The sequence below is a fragment of the Megascapheus bottae genome, chromosome 18 (genome assembly GCF_031878675.1).
Source record: "Megascapheus bottae isolate mThoBot1 chromosome 18, mThoBot2.hap1, whole genome shotgun sequence".
Lineage (NCBI taxonomy): Eukaryota > Metazoa > Chordata > Mammalia > Rodentia > Geomyidae > Megascapheus > Megascapheus bottae.
This window is the reverse complement of record NC_143526.1, coordinates 47,317,681-47,331,697: the sequence shown is the minus strand read 5'-3', so window position 1 is coordinate 47,331,697 and position 14,017 is coordinate 47,317,681. Positions and strand designations below refer to the sequence as shown.

The window sequence follows — 14,017 nt, the reverse complement described above, 5'->3', positions numbered from 1 at the left end:
CAGACCTTGACTTGAAGCCCCCACAACTAACCAAAAAACAAAAAAGTGAAGCTGTGGCTCAAGTGATAGAGCACTTGCCTTGAACACAAAAGCTCAAGGACAGTGCTCAGCCCTTGAGCCCCTGCGTTCAAGTTCCTTCCCCCACCCCCGCAAAAAAAAAAAAAGAAAAGAAAAGAAAAAAGGAGAGAAAGTTATGCTGTAACAAGGACCTTGGATTATAAAGAGAAAAATTACAAAGGGAACCAGGAAACAGAATGACATATTGCTTGCATGCAGAAACAGGGCCAGTAAGAAAGCTAGTGAACCATAATAGATCAAGCCTGGTGCAGTGGCTCACACCTGTAATCCTAGCTACTCAGGAGGTGGACATCTGAGGTTAAAAGCCAGCCTGGACAAAAAGGGACCTGAGACTCCAGTGAACCTCTAGAAAACAGAGGTGGGCTTGGCTCCAGGGAGGATCGTATCCTTGAGCTCAGGGACCGCGCCCAAGCCCAAGTTCAAGCCCCATGATCCACCAAAAAAAAAAAAAAAAAAAGGAAAAAAACTAGGTCAATCAGTAAATGAACAGATAGTTTATTAGCAGGTGACATGATCACTTACATAGAAAATACAACCAGATCTAACAAAAAACTACTCAAACTAATGAATATATTTAGTAAGAGTGCAAGATACAACAGCAGTGTAAAAAAAAACAAAAACAAAAACAACTCAATTGTGCTGAGAGTATAACTCAAGTGGTGGAGAGCTTGTAAGCATCAGGCTCGGAATCCAAACCTCAGTGGTGTCAGAAGAGTAGATAGCCAGGGGCTGGTGGTTCCTGCCTGTAATCCTGAGATCTGACACCTCAGCCTCCTGATCAAAGCCAGCCTGGGCAGGAAAGTCCAAGAGACGTCAAGTCAGAAATGGAAGTGTGGCTTAAGCGGTAGAACCCCAGCTTTGAGTGAAAAAGCTAAAAGACAGCGTCCAGGCCCTGAATTCAAGCCTCAGTACCAACACACACACAGGCACACACACGCACAGAGGAATACTACGGTTTATGTGAAAATACAACAATAAGCTCACTGAGAAAACCTGCGGATAGAACCCCAGGCCCCCGAACAGTGTCATCAACAGAGCCTTTAGGGGAGATGGCCGCTCAGTGGGGCCAGCCTGGGGGAAGTCTTCCACATTCCCGGCATTATCCCTGGAGGCCACGAGGGGGCCCCCGAGAGCCACACTCCAGCAGGGCAGGTCGCGCCTGCTCCTGGCTGGCTTTGCCGGCTCTGCAGCCTCACCCTCAGCCTACTGCCCTTGCAGGAGTGGCTGACAGTACTTCCTGTCGGGACCCACGAGTGGGAAGGAACCAGAGGCCAAGTGGGGCGTAGTGGAGCGGGCCCGTCCACACTGAGGGGTGCTCCAGAATCCCAGGGCAGCTCGGGGGCTCAGATCCACAGCCGCCTTGGCAGGGCAGAGCCCTGCGCCCTGCACCCCCAGAGCGCCTGCTCACCTGCTCACCCTGGAGCCCCAAGTGCCTAGGGGCTGGCCTGGCACCTCCTCTGCACAGCTAAAGGCTGTGCGGGGCCATCCACCAAGTGGGGTGATTGTAGTCAGGCCTGCCGGGGGCCAGAGTTGTCTACGATGGAGTCATCACTATTACGACTGTGATAGTGATGAGGAGGTCACAGTGATGGTGGTGACAATAATGACAATGGTGGTAGAAATGAGGGGGGTTATGGTGATAATGATGAGGAGGTGACAGTGATGGCTGTGATAGCCGTGTGAGGATGTGACATTGATGGTGGTGAGGGTGAGGAGGGGGGTGGTGAGGGTGAGGAGGGGGGTGAGGGTGAGGAGGGGGTGGGGTGAGGGTGAGGAGGGGGGTGGTGAGGTGGTGAGGGTGAGGAGGAGGTGGGGGTGACTGCAGTGGTGGGAGGGTGGACTGGGTGGTAGTTGTGATGAATACTGGTGCACTGAAAGCCTCTGAGTGCCTATTCTGACTATGCAACAGCTGCCATGGCCATCACCATCTCTACCTCATGTCCACCACCGCTGTTGCTGGCACCCTTGGGAACTCTGGAAGCCTCGCTGTGAAGCCAGCCCCAGCCCTGCACAGGTCTCCATTCCCCACTTGTCATCTGCAGTCCTCAGTACTGGTAAACTGAGGCTTTTGTGGAGCCGTGGCGCAGCCTTGGGAGAAGCCATGTCCCCTCCACAGAGCAGCTGTGTGTAGGCCGGCCTGAAAGGAATGGTGTGGAGAAAGGACGGGACAAGGAAATCCTCTCTCCAGGCCAGGATCCAGGGTCAGGACGACTGGCAGATCAGGAAGGCCAAGGGACAGGCCTGAAACCACAGCTCCTCCCACAAAGGCCGAGCTCAGGGGATCCCTGTCTCAGAGCAGGGTCCCCCCCCCCCGCCCTCGTGACAAAGGGAGTCACAACCCTCCTGGGAGGCCCCACGGGGCAGCCCCCCAGATGGAGCCCAGGAATCCCCCAGATCAGCCTTGGGGACCCAGGGGGCCCTGGACCTGCTCTCCTTTCCACTGCAGTCCACGTGGTTCCACTTTGTATTAGGCTAGGTGTGCTACGTGTCTCCCGTGCTCTGGACACGCAGCAGGGGGCTCTCCCTGCAGACCGTGCTGGGCACTGGTCAGGTCCGGCTGGGCCAGCTGCGCCCCACCTGGCTCCCCTAGCCCAGTCCTCCTCCTCCTTCCCAGGCAATGTGTGGAGTGGGCAGAGGGCTGTCAGGCACTCAGGCTTGTCCTGGCCTCAGGAACAGGCGCCACCCAGAGGCACTTGGCCTAACAGAAGCCCCGGTGAGTGTCCATCTCCTGACCCCGCATTGTGGCTGAGTGCTGCAGAGGACAATGGCCCAGAGGCTGCTGCTGGGACGGGCCCCTCACAGCCCGCCTGCCGCAGCCTCCGTGAAACCTCAGCCGGCTGGGTGTGCCGGCAGCTGTCTGAGCACGCTGAGCAACAGGCCTGGCTCTGAAAGCCAGGTGGAGTGATGGGATCCAGATTCTTGCCCCGGTGTGTCGCCCAGGCTTGTCTCCCTTGGCGCCTGGCTCCTCAAAGCTCCTGCCCCACCCAGACCTGTCTGTAGCTCCAGGGCCCAGAATGTTCCAAGACCCAGGACAAGTCCCCAGGGACTGCCCAGCCAGAGGCACCACAGCCCCCCCCCCCCTCCGGGCTGCACAGGGGGCCACAGCTCAGCAGGGCCCCAGGCCACCAGGAGCGGAGGATCAGACTTCTGAACACTTGTGCTGAGCCCTGGGAGAGGGCAGGAGGGAAAACGGGTCTGGGCGAGGGGTGTACCCCTAGCCTGGCCATCACAGCACCCCCTGGCTCCGCTGCTGGGGACCAGAGAGCACCATCCTGCAGGCCCAGAACAGTGTCCACAGACCCTACCATCCAATGCCTCTCAGATGGGCTCCTATGGGTACCTTGCCCATTTCCCTGGGGCCCCAGGACCACAAAGCTTGTGCAGTTGAATCCCGAAACCCCGACTCCCACCCCATCCCACCCCCACCCCTGCGTAAGCTGAGGTCAGACCTGGGCCAGGCTTACTTCCCAGAAAGCCCTGTATGGCTGACAAAACAGGAGACCCTGTGATGCCATCCCCCGGACCTCATCACAGCGAGAGTGAGTGCCACTGACCTCAGTGGGCAGAGGCTGGGCTGCTGCTCAGGGCATCTCCCACCTGGAGAGGCAGGGGGCCAGCCAGCCAGCCAGCAGACCTGTGGACGTCTAGTTTGGTTTGGTACGGTGACGGGGCCCAGAGCCTCTCACATGCTAGGCAAGCCGGCAAACTTAGAACTTGTCCAGGCCTCTGGAAGGTGAAGAGTTTGGAAGATGACAGCCCAAAAGAAGGGGTCATACATGTGGACTCGTCAGAGAAGGCCTCTCGGGGTGAGCAGAGCCTGGACAGAGCTATCTACCGCCCTGCGGCCTCTGGGGAGATGGGGCTGGGAGCACTGCCTGGACTGGGCATGCTGGCAGCGCAGGCTTGTGAGGCAGCCTGCCTGGTGCCAGGCTGGAGGGGGGATTCTGCACCCCTCCCTTGGGCCCCCCAGGCCCCTTGCATTCCTCCACCTGGGTGGGCGGGGGGTGGGGGGTCTAGGAACATTCCTGGCAGAGATAGCAGCCCACAGTCTGCACGGGTCCCGGTGTGATTGATGTGCAGGTCTGGCTGAGCTCCAGACAGGGAGCAAGGCAGGGGTCTCACCCAGGACGCCTCAGGGTGGCCTCGGCTGCACAGAGGGGGCACATGTCCTGCACAAGGCCAGCCCACAAGGTCAAGAACCCCCAGCTCACAGAGCTTTGCTGACTGGTGGTAGAGTAAAGCTGTGCCAGCTGGCACCTAGTGTCTAGAGTTGAATGGCTCAGTCCAGCAGGCCTGTGTGTCCTGTCTAGTCTGGGTTTGGTGTCTGTGTCTGGTGTGAGAGGGGCCACACGGCAGCTCCTCTCCCCTCCCGGGGCCGAGCAGCCCCTCAGCAGCATGCCCGGAGGGGTCCAGGAGGACAAGGGACAAAGGTGAGGTCCCAGGGCGACGTCTGCCTGATGGCGCACAGCAAGACCCATGGAGCATGGCGGCAGCCAAGCACCATGCCCTGGACCCAGCCACCTTGGAGGCCCTGACCTGGCTGCTAGGGACACCAACGCCATGCAAGAAGGACCTGAGCTAAGTGGCCCTGTCCCCTCCACGGACAGCAGGAGCCTTCCAAGTCTCCTGTTTACATTCCTCGGAAATACTTCCCCAGAAGAGCCGCAGGACAAATATTTTGTTAATGTCGAAACTCAGGGCAAACGGAGCCGGAGAGGGGCCCTGGCCTCCGCGGGTCCTCCAGTGGGGCCGTCCTCACCTGGCCCATCCTGGACTCCCAGTTGGCCAGGGCTAAGCTGGAAGGTCCCTTGGCCTGGTTAAGAGCAGGTGAGGCAGCCATGGACCCTTTCTGGAGGAGACACTTCCCGGTCTGATCCTGGTGGCCTGGATTCCTTCCCAAAGCCTCCCGGGCCTCGGTGTTCTTAAACCTGCCTCTGTGAACATGGGGACAGTAGATGGGAGAGGCACTATGACCCTGCATGGCCCTCGTCAGGTCTCCCTCCCATGGGACAGGAAGTGACAGGGTCTGAAACAGGCCAGGAGAGTGGGAGTGTGGCTCCCTGTTCCTTAGGTCTCCAAGGAGCCTTGCTCTAGGCTGAGTCAGCATCGTGTTGGGGGTTGGGTGGCCTGTGTTGATGGCCCGTGCCTCTCTGTGTGTGGGGACAGGGCCCAGCTGGTGTTGGCAGGCTGGATGGGTGGCCTGCAGGCGCTGGGAGGTCACCCTGCCACTCCTGACTGCATGATACCGCTCCAGTGCCCATCCTGGCCATGCCAGCCTCCATCTCCCCTGTTCGGTTCTGTGACCCGGCCTGGTGTGTTGGTCTTTCCCCAGTTAAGCATCTTTCTGACCCAAGGAGAGCCATGGTAGGCCCCGAGCTATCCACACCTCGTTGTTGGGCAGCTCCTCAAAGAGCTGGTCCTCAAGGCCCACTGCCAGCCCGGCGCCAGTGGCTCATACCTGTAATCGTACTCAGGAAGCTGACATCTGCAGATTGCAGTTTGAAGCCAGCCCAGGCAGAGAAGCCCATAAGAAGCTGGGCACGGTGACTCACGCCTATAATCCTAGCTACTCAGGAGGCCGAGATCTGAGGATCAAGGTTCAAACCCAGCCTGGGCACTAAAGAACTGAGACTCTTATCTCCAATTAACCACCAGAAAATGGGAAGTGGGGCTGAGGCTTCAGGGGTAGGGCGGTAGCCTTGAGCTAAAGAGCTCAGGGCCAGCGCCCAGGCTCAGAGTCCAAGCCCCACAACATAAATACAAAAAGGAAAGAAGAAAAAGAAAAGCCCATGAGACTGTCTGCAATTCACCAGCAAGGAGTGGCTCAAATGGTACCAGCTGTGAACAAAAACTGCTGAACAGGAGCACAAAGCTCTGAATTCAAACCCTAGTACTGGCTCCCGAAATTAAAAGAAAGTCCCTCAGCGGAGAGGAGCTTGGGTCTTTCTCTGGTCCACTGAGGGTGGCCGTGGGCAGATGCAGTCCTAGGCCCTTCCTGGCACCCAGGCAATATGTCAGCTTACTGTTGAGAAGAGCAGACCCTCACCCCTGACCCAGGAGCCCTGTCTCCTGGGAGCCCCTGTTTCTGGGAGCCCCTGGTGGTGTGAGGTCCGGGGCGGGCTGTGCTGCAGATGCATCCTTACTGCCAAGGCTGGATGACGACTTCATGGAGCACAGGGGCCAGCCTGGGCCTGCAGGGTGCATCCCCACTGGGTGCAGAGCACGCTGAGAAAGGCGGCAGGCCCCAAAACAGAGCCGCAGGGCCTGGTAGCCCCGCCTTTCCCTTGTCCTCACCAAAACGCTGCCAGGCTTCCAGGGCACCGCAGCCCCCCACGTCAGTCCTCCTCTGTAGAATGGGAAGGGAGAGGCTCTGTGCCACTGGAGCCGCCTGCACAGTGCCAACTGGCGGCGGGGACCCTGTTCCCCCTTCATATCAAGGCCAGCACCAGGGAGGAGCTCGGCAACGCTGCAGCTGGGGGTGAGCTGAGCATGGTCAAGAGGGCAGGGAGGGCCCCGGGGTGGGGGGCGGGGAGGCCCTGGCGCCACCTCACTGTACCCACCGCCATGTGGTGGCTGCAGAGCCGCAGCTGACACCACGGTTCAGGGCACCTTTGCCCTCCAGCCAAGCCCTGCCAGGCCGCGCAGGACTCTTCCTGACAGCTGTGAGGCAGGGGGGACAGAGAAAGACAGAGATCAGGAGAAAGGGAGGTGAGGGTGACTATGAAGAGGTGCAGGAGTGGAGGGGTGGTGACCCTGCCAGGGTCCACATGGTGCAGGGCCACTGGACGCAGGCAGAGGCAGGAACCCTGGGGGTCAGTGTGATCTGAGGCCAGGCCAACCTCCAGTCTCTGCCCTTGCACATGGAAAACCTGTTCCTCCCAGTCTGGTAAGGGCTCTCCCTCCTCTTGCGCCTCTACCAGCTGTCCTACAGCTGGCAGGAGCCTGTGAGGCGGCTCCCTTTGGGGGGCCTGGGAGACCAGGTTTATGGCTCTTCAGAGGTTTTGAGCTGGTGGAATCCTAGCTCTGCCCACTGGGCTGTCTCAGAAACTAACATTCCTCCAGGCTCCAGGCCTCTGGCCATATAAGGCTGCCCTTGGGCACCATTAAGAGAAGCTCAGAGTCCTCACCCCCGCCTGCACCACGGGAACTGGCTTGGCCAGGAGATGGAAGGGGAATGCCAAAGCCTTGGTACTATTGGGAAAAGGCCAGAAGTCTGGCCCAGGGTGCTTGGGTGCCATCAAGCCCCCATTGTGCAGAGAGCCCCCCCTTTCTGGCTCTCCATAAGTCTGACCCACTCAGGAGGCTGAGATCAAAGCCAGTGTGGGACTGAAAGCCAGAAATGGAGCTGTGGCTCAAGTGGTAGAGTGCTAGTCTTGAGCACAAAAGTTCCAGGACAGCATCCAGGTCCTGAGTTCAAACCTCAGAACTGGCATGCATGCACATAGACACACACACACACACACACACACACACACACACACACGCACACTACAGAAACATGGCTGGCCAGTGGGAGATGCTGGGGTATGGGCTGGGCTGTTTCCATGGCCTGTTGCCCTCTCCCGGGTGAGGGTGGGAGAGCTGGGCCATGGGCTCAGCCCCCACGTGCTGTGGAGGCATCACTGCAGGACCATACCCTCTCTCAGTTGCATCTCCAGGGTTCCCAGGATGCATGCTGTTATCTCCTGGGAGTCCCTTGGCTTGGGAGGACCTGACACTTGTCATACAGGCCAAGGGCTGGGTCCAGGGAGGTGCTCTCAGGAGCCTGGCAAGTGAGGGCCGACGTCTCTCCCAGATGCAGCCCCCTTCCCACTCCCTCCTCCTTCGGCTTCCCAGGACCCCAGGTTGGGGAGCCTGAGGACTGACAGGACAGCAATGAGTAACAGAGGTAAGGGACTCCCCTGGGGAGTGGTAAGTGTCCTCTAAGCTGCAGGGCCCAGGGTAAATGACCTCCAGGGGCTGGTCCTTCACTCCCTGGGGTTTGGGGGCCCCTTTCTGCTTCTGGGCACAGCCTAAGACTGCTTAGACTTCATAGATGGACACCTCCAACCCAGCAGGGCAGGCCCGGACTCCTGAGGGCAGCCTCTGGGAAGGGAGGGAGCAAGGAGGCAGCCAGACCCAAAAGGCCCCCCAGCTCAAGTTCAGGGTGGAGGCCATAAGGTCAAATCCCAAAGGAGAGAGGTCAGGAAGGTGGGAGGGCCTTTGTGGGCACACAGAGAGACACAGGAAGTTGGGTGGTGGATCCCCATTCTCAGCCAAAGACACCAAGGCGAGGGGAAGGGGCTTCTAAGCTGGAACCTGGCTTCCCAACTCCTGACCACTGCACTGGCTGCATGGAGCAGCCCAAGTCCAAGTGTTTGTGAGAGCAGGGCCCCAGACCCGAGCCACACAGCAACCTTAGGGAGAGGTGCCCCCACCCCCATGTGTGTGACCCCTGACCTCTGATCAGACCGCAGTATGCTGCAGGCTGCTCAGGTGTCTAGTGTTCGGCCTGGAGGCTCTGAGGAGCCAGGGGCACTCTGGGGGGCTGCAGAGAGTGGTGTCTGGAGTCAGAAGCTTTGACAGTCGGCCCATGGTCAAACCCTCCATTCCTGGTTGGCCTCAGTCCAGGGCCTGGCCCTGGGATCACCAAGAGCCCAGTGAGTCCTAGAGGGGCTGTAGCCCTCAGAGAGAAGCACCCTTCTTCCACACCCTTCTCAGGCAGGAGATGCCCTGGCTCCCGCCCTTTGAGAGCGGGAAGTTGAAGAAAGGCAGCTGCCGTGGGGAGAGGGGGGGTCGAGGGGGGGCAGAGAGAGAGACAGAGATGCCCTACCCTGGGAGGAGAGGTGCAGAGCCTGCCCTGCGGGCCAGCGTCCAGCCCCTCCAGCTCCCTGGCTCTGGGCTGGTCTTGCAGTGACCTGAAGACCTCTTCCAGAGCTGTTTTGCTGAGTAGCACAGTGGACATCAGAGCTCTCCCCACCCTAGGGGTTGATACTGCTCTGATAAGATGTTTTCCTGGCGGAGTCCTCCCGGTGTCTGGCTAGTCTGTGTTCTCTTCAGAGGACAGAACTGGACCATCCTGACACAGAAACCAGTCACAGCCCTCATTCCACTTCCTGGCTTCTCTGCTCCATGGACAGAAATAGAAATTTCGCCACTGCTAGCTGGAAGGCTTTCGGAGCTGCCCTGAGAAAGGAACATGGCCGCTGATATCCTACCAACTTTCCCCAGGACTAGGGCAGGATCCTGGAGGGCTCTGGGGCCTGCACAATCTGCCTCCTGCAGCCCTCCAGGGCACAGGGACACATGAAGACTGGTTCACAACCTTCAGTCCCCCGCTGGCAATTGCAACATAGAGCTTGGAGCCCCATCCTTCCTTGGCCAAATCAGATGAACTGAGCCAGATTCCCCGAGGCCGACCCACGTGGACTGTGCAGGGGCTGGGGGCATCTGAGGAGGGAAAGCCACTGGAGAGCAGTGTGTGCTCCTGAGGGCAGGCTCCCCAGACCGGGATCCCAGGGCTGAGCGGGACTTGCCAGACCCCTGGGTGGGGGCTGGGGCGCCCTTCCCCAGAGTCCCTACCCTAGGCTGCTGTGGTCTGGGGCCAGGTGAGTCCTGTGAGGGGGCTGCAGAGCCCGGACCCATCTCTGCTTTTGGGGCTTTCCTCTGGACTAGGCGTCCTTTCCTGTGGGTCCAGGACAGCGCTTGACTGCCTTAACCCTGTGGCCTCAAGGTCTCCATCTGTAAGGAGGACGAGCGGCTGGACGGTCTATGAGTCAAAGGAGAGCAGGGAGAGACTCTCATTCATCCAACAGTGAGGATTCAGAACCTGAGCTGGTCAGCTGCAGGTGGGGGACAGAGATCAGCTCCCCACCCCACAGGCCCACGGACAGCTGCCGGGATAGCTCCCCACTCTCTGCTACTGCCCATCTCCAGACCCAGCTGGCCCCTTCCAGTGGCGTCAGGATGGGGGCAGAGGATGGAGGCCTCACCAGCCTCGTGCTACTTGTCCTCTGCCCACTTCACCGGCTCCTGCCCTCTGCCAGCTGCTGGGCTCTGCTCATGGGACAGCTTCTGGGAAGCAGCTACCCCAGGATTAACCCTCCCCATGCTGGCTGTCGCCCTTAGTCAGCACATTCTCAGGCAGTCATTCCTCCCAAAGCCCGGCCAGTGCTCTGGACAGCAGAGGCCTGGCCTGGCCTGGCCACTAGGAGGCCGAGAGGGCTCTTGGCCTGGGCTCTTGGCTCAGTCTTCGGCTGCCAGCCCCTCCAGGGATTGCTGGGAAGCCTGCAGATTCTCAGGAGCCCAGCCAGACCCTGGGGAGGGTGTGTGTCCCAGCTTCCAGCCCCCATGATGTCAGGGCCCCCAGCTGTCAAGGGGAGACAGGGGCCAGCATACATAGCCTGGTGGGCGTGGTGAGGACGACCTTTGGGCTGGGGCAGGGTGGGGATCGGCTGCTGCCCAGCTGTTCCTCAGAGGGGACTGAACTCCTGACTCCTCCAAGTTTCCAGCCCACCCTGGGGCACCGTGCTCCCTGTTTCACCTGGACACTGCAGAGGGCAGAGACCTCCTCAGCCTCTGGCAGGTTCCAGAGGAATTTGGGAGGCACAGTGGAAGGAGCATGGAGGGTGGCTCCTCCCACTGCCCATTTCCCGACTCGCGGAGAAGGGGCCGCCCAGCGCCTGGGGATTTGGGATCTGGAGGAGGCCGCGGGCAGCAGGAAGACCGTGCTGTGCAACCTTGCAGTATGGTGCGGCTGCTTGCCCAGGACACCCCCCCTCAGGACTCACTGTCCCGCACCTCATACACTCACCAGCCCCCCAGGAGCCTACGGACTGGGGGAGCTGCCAGCTCGGCAGCTGTGGCCCCACCCCACCCCCACCCCTCAGGGTTTCCCTGGAGGCCAGGTTGGCCCCAGAACCCAAGAGGAGGAGACCCAGTGGCCTGGCCACAGCCACCGAGGCAGAAACAGTGATGCAACTCTGAGCTGAGGCCCTGGGCCCTGTGCTGCTTCCCCAGTGTCTTCAGCCCCTGAGCACAGGGTCAGGGCCTGGCAGAGCAGCCGGAGCCACACAGGTGCTCCAGACATGGCTGGCATGGCACGAGGGTGACCAGCGCCCACACTCGCCTCAGGACCCGCTTTGCCCTGGGTCCTTGAGGGTCCCCTGAGGGAGCACCTGCGGCCATTTCCAGCTGGCCCGGTTCACCTTTGGAGAGGATGTGAAGCCAGGCCGGCGCCAGGCAGGGCCAGGTAGGGCCGCAGCTCACCTGGCGGGTGGGGTTGAGGAGTTACCTCCCCTGGACCCAGCTGGCTGCCCTGCAGATCGGCGTTCCTCCCCCCCACGGCCATCCCCACACGGCCAGCAGACTGTGCCAGCCTTTGCAGCAGCTCGGTGGGAGGGGCCAGGTGGCTGAGCGGTGCCCAAAGTTGGGGAAACAAAGAAGAGAGTCGCCCGGCCCGGAGGGCAAGGCCGGGCGCCCTGGGCGCTGGGGGACGGGGCGGTGCGCAGCACTGACGGAGGCCCCGAAACCGGACCGGGGCGGCGGGGGGCACCGGGGCGTGCGGAGCGCCGAGTCCTCGCGGCTGGGCCCGGGGCCAGCAGGTGCCCCCCGGAGAGGCCGGCCGGGCCGGGGTCGGAAGGGTTAATGCCCCCCTCCGCCCCTCCCCCTGCCCCCCACCGCCTCCCCGGGGCGCGGGGCGCGGGCGCCCGGGCGGGCCGGGGCGGGGCCTGACGTCCGCGGGCGGGGCGAGCGGGGCCGGCCGCCGGGCTCCAGTGCCGCCGGGCTTCGCGGGGCGCGCAGAGCCGGCGCTCACTCGGCCGAGCCGCGGGAAGATGGCGAAGCGCGGGGCGCGGTGGCGCGCGGGGAGCGGACCCGGCGCGGGCGGCCCCCGGGGTCCCGCGCCCTGCCTGCGGCTGCTGGCGGCGCTGGCGCTGCTGGGCGCGGCGCGGGCCCGGGCCCCGGCGGGCGGCGGCTTCAGCCTGCACCCGCCCTACTTCAACCTGGCGGAGGGCGCCCGCATCACCGCCTCCGCGACCTGCGGCGAGGAGGCCGGCGCGCGCGGCGCCCCGCGCCCCACCGAGGACCTCTACTGCAAGCTGGTGGGGGGCCCCGTGGCCGGCGGGGACCCCAACCAGACCATCCAGGTGAGCGCGGGCGGGAGGGGGGCGCCCAGCCCCGGCGCCGCCTCGTGGGCCCGAGAGGACCCCGGCCCGGACGCTCACGTCGGAGGGGATCCGCGCGTCCCTTCGGCAGGCCCGGTGGGGTGTCCCCGCCGCCGGACGCCGGGCCAGGTCCGCCGCGGAGCCTGGTGCCCGGCCGCTCCACGGCCCCAGGTCCGGTCTCCGGCGAGGGCGGAACTTGGCCTGGGGGCGGCGGGCGCGCCGCCTTCCCGGGACCGGCTGGAACCCGGCGCGCGCGGGACGCCTGGCCTGGCAAGGCTGCAGCCTCTCCCCACTGGGGGTCCAGGAGCACCTCGGGACGCCCGAGGAGGGGGAGGGGGAGGAGGATGGGGGGCAGGCGGCGCAGCCTCTCCCCACTGGGGGTCCAGGAGCACCTCGGGACCCCCGAGGAGGGGGAGGAGGAGGGGGGGCAGGCGGCGCAGCCTCTCCCCACTGGGGGTCCAGGAGCACCTCGGGACCCCCGAGGAGGGGGAGGAGGAGGGGGGGCAGGCGGCGCAGCCTCTCCCCACTGGGGGTCCAGGAGCACCTCGGGACCCCCGAGGAGGGGGAGGGGGAGGGGGCAGGCGGCGCAGGTTGTAGCCGGGTGGGAACACGTGTGGCTGCTCGGCGCAGCCCCTCTGCTCGGCCGGGCGGCGGGGTCCTCGGCAGCCGGCAGCCCGGACCGGTGGACCCCTGGCGAGTCTCTGGATTTAGCGTAGGACTGGGGTCAGCCTCAAGGGGCAAAGTCTGCACCAGCAGCTCGGGGACAGCTCGCCCTAGGCAGGTTCTCCTTCCTGCTCCACTTGGGGAGACCTGGGGCCCTCTCGGGGTGTAACCCGAGCCGCCTCTGCTGGGACTCAGCCTGCACCTCCTGGATCAGTCTGGGGAGATTTCAGAGAGACTCCGCCCCTCCCTACCTGCCCACCCACCTTGTGCCTCCAGGTGGGGAGGGAGGGGCCCAGGTTCTTTTTCCCCCAAGCCCTGAGGGAGGGGCCCAGGTTCTTTTTCCCCCAAGCCCTGAGAGACCCTAGCCTGCACTCAGGTGGGGAAACCGAGGCCCAGAGAGGTGCAGCCACCTCCTTGACTTCCTGTGGCCACTCGTGCTGGCTGCAGTGGGCAGAGGGATGCTGGGGCCTCCTGCTATGTGTCCCCTGGCATTGGTGACTGGCTGGGCTGGGATCGGGCTTCAGGGAAGCGCTAGCTGCCTGCTGGGGCAGCCTGCTGCTCCAGTTGGAGAGGCGTTGGTTTGCTTCCGGGCCCCATCCCAGCCCTCCATTCTGAACAGGCCCCATGTCTCCTTGTGACTCTGACTACCTCTCTGTAGAGCTGAAAGGCTGAGCCTGGGAGTCTGGTGACCTGGGGTCAGAGCCCTGCTCTGCTTGTCCTTAGCTGTGTGGTTTCCCTGACTGAGCCTCTAGTTTTGTCTGTGGGGTGGACACAGGGATGAGGTTGCCAGCCTGGCTCAGGACACTGGGAAGCCAGCACGCAGTGACTGCTCCTCAGACCCCCCCCCCCCACCCCCCGGGCTGCGCTGGTCCTTCTCCACTCATCTGACAGCCAAGAACTCTCCCAAGCCCAGAGCCCGGGCACCCCTGTTCCAAGGCTGCCTCCCTCATCTCGCCCCTGCTGGCGAACTGACTCTCAGCCCACCTCGGATTGAAGACCCAGCCTGCCCTACAGAGCCTGGCCTTGGCAGGGATGGCGCCAAGGCCTCGCAGTGGAAGATGGGTCGTGGGAGGTGGGGGTCCCCTAGAGGTAGGGGGAGTCATTATTGGGGATGAGACGGGGGGGGGGGGTGT

The 14,017-nt window shown here is 62.6% G+C and overlaps 1 protein-coding gene across 1 annotated transcript in view; it reads left to right on the top strand.

Moving 5' to 3' along the window:
* Nucleotides 1–11,891: 11,891 nt before the first annotated feature.
* Nucleotides 11,892–14,017, top strand: part of Lama5 (laminin subunit alpha 5) — a 47,748-nt gene continuing 45,622 nt past the window's right edge. Inside the window, exon 1 of the mRNA XM_090352608.1 lies at nucleotides 11,892–12,203. Within this exon, the coding sequence (XP_090208734.1) occupies nucleotides 11,892–12,203 (312 nt within the window). The remainder of the gene's footprint in view (nucleotides 12,204–14,017) is intronic.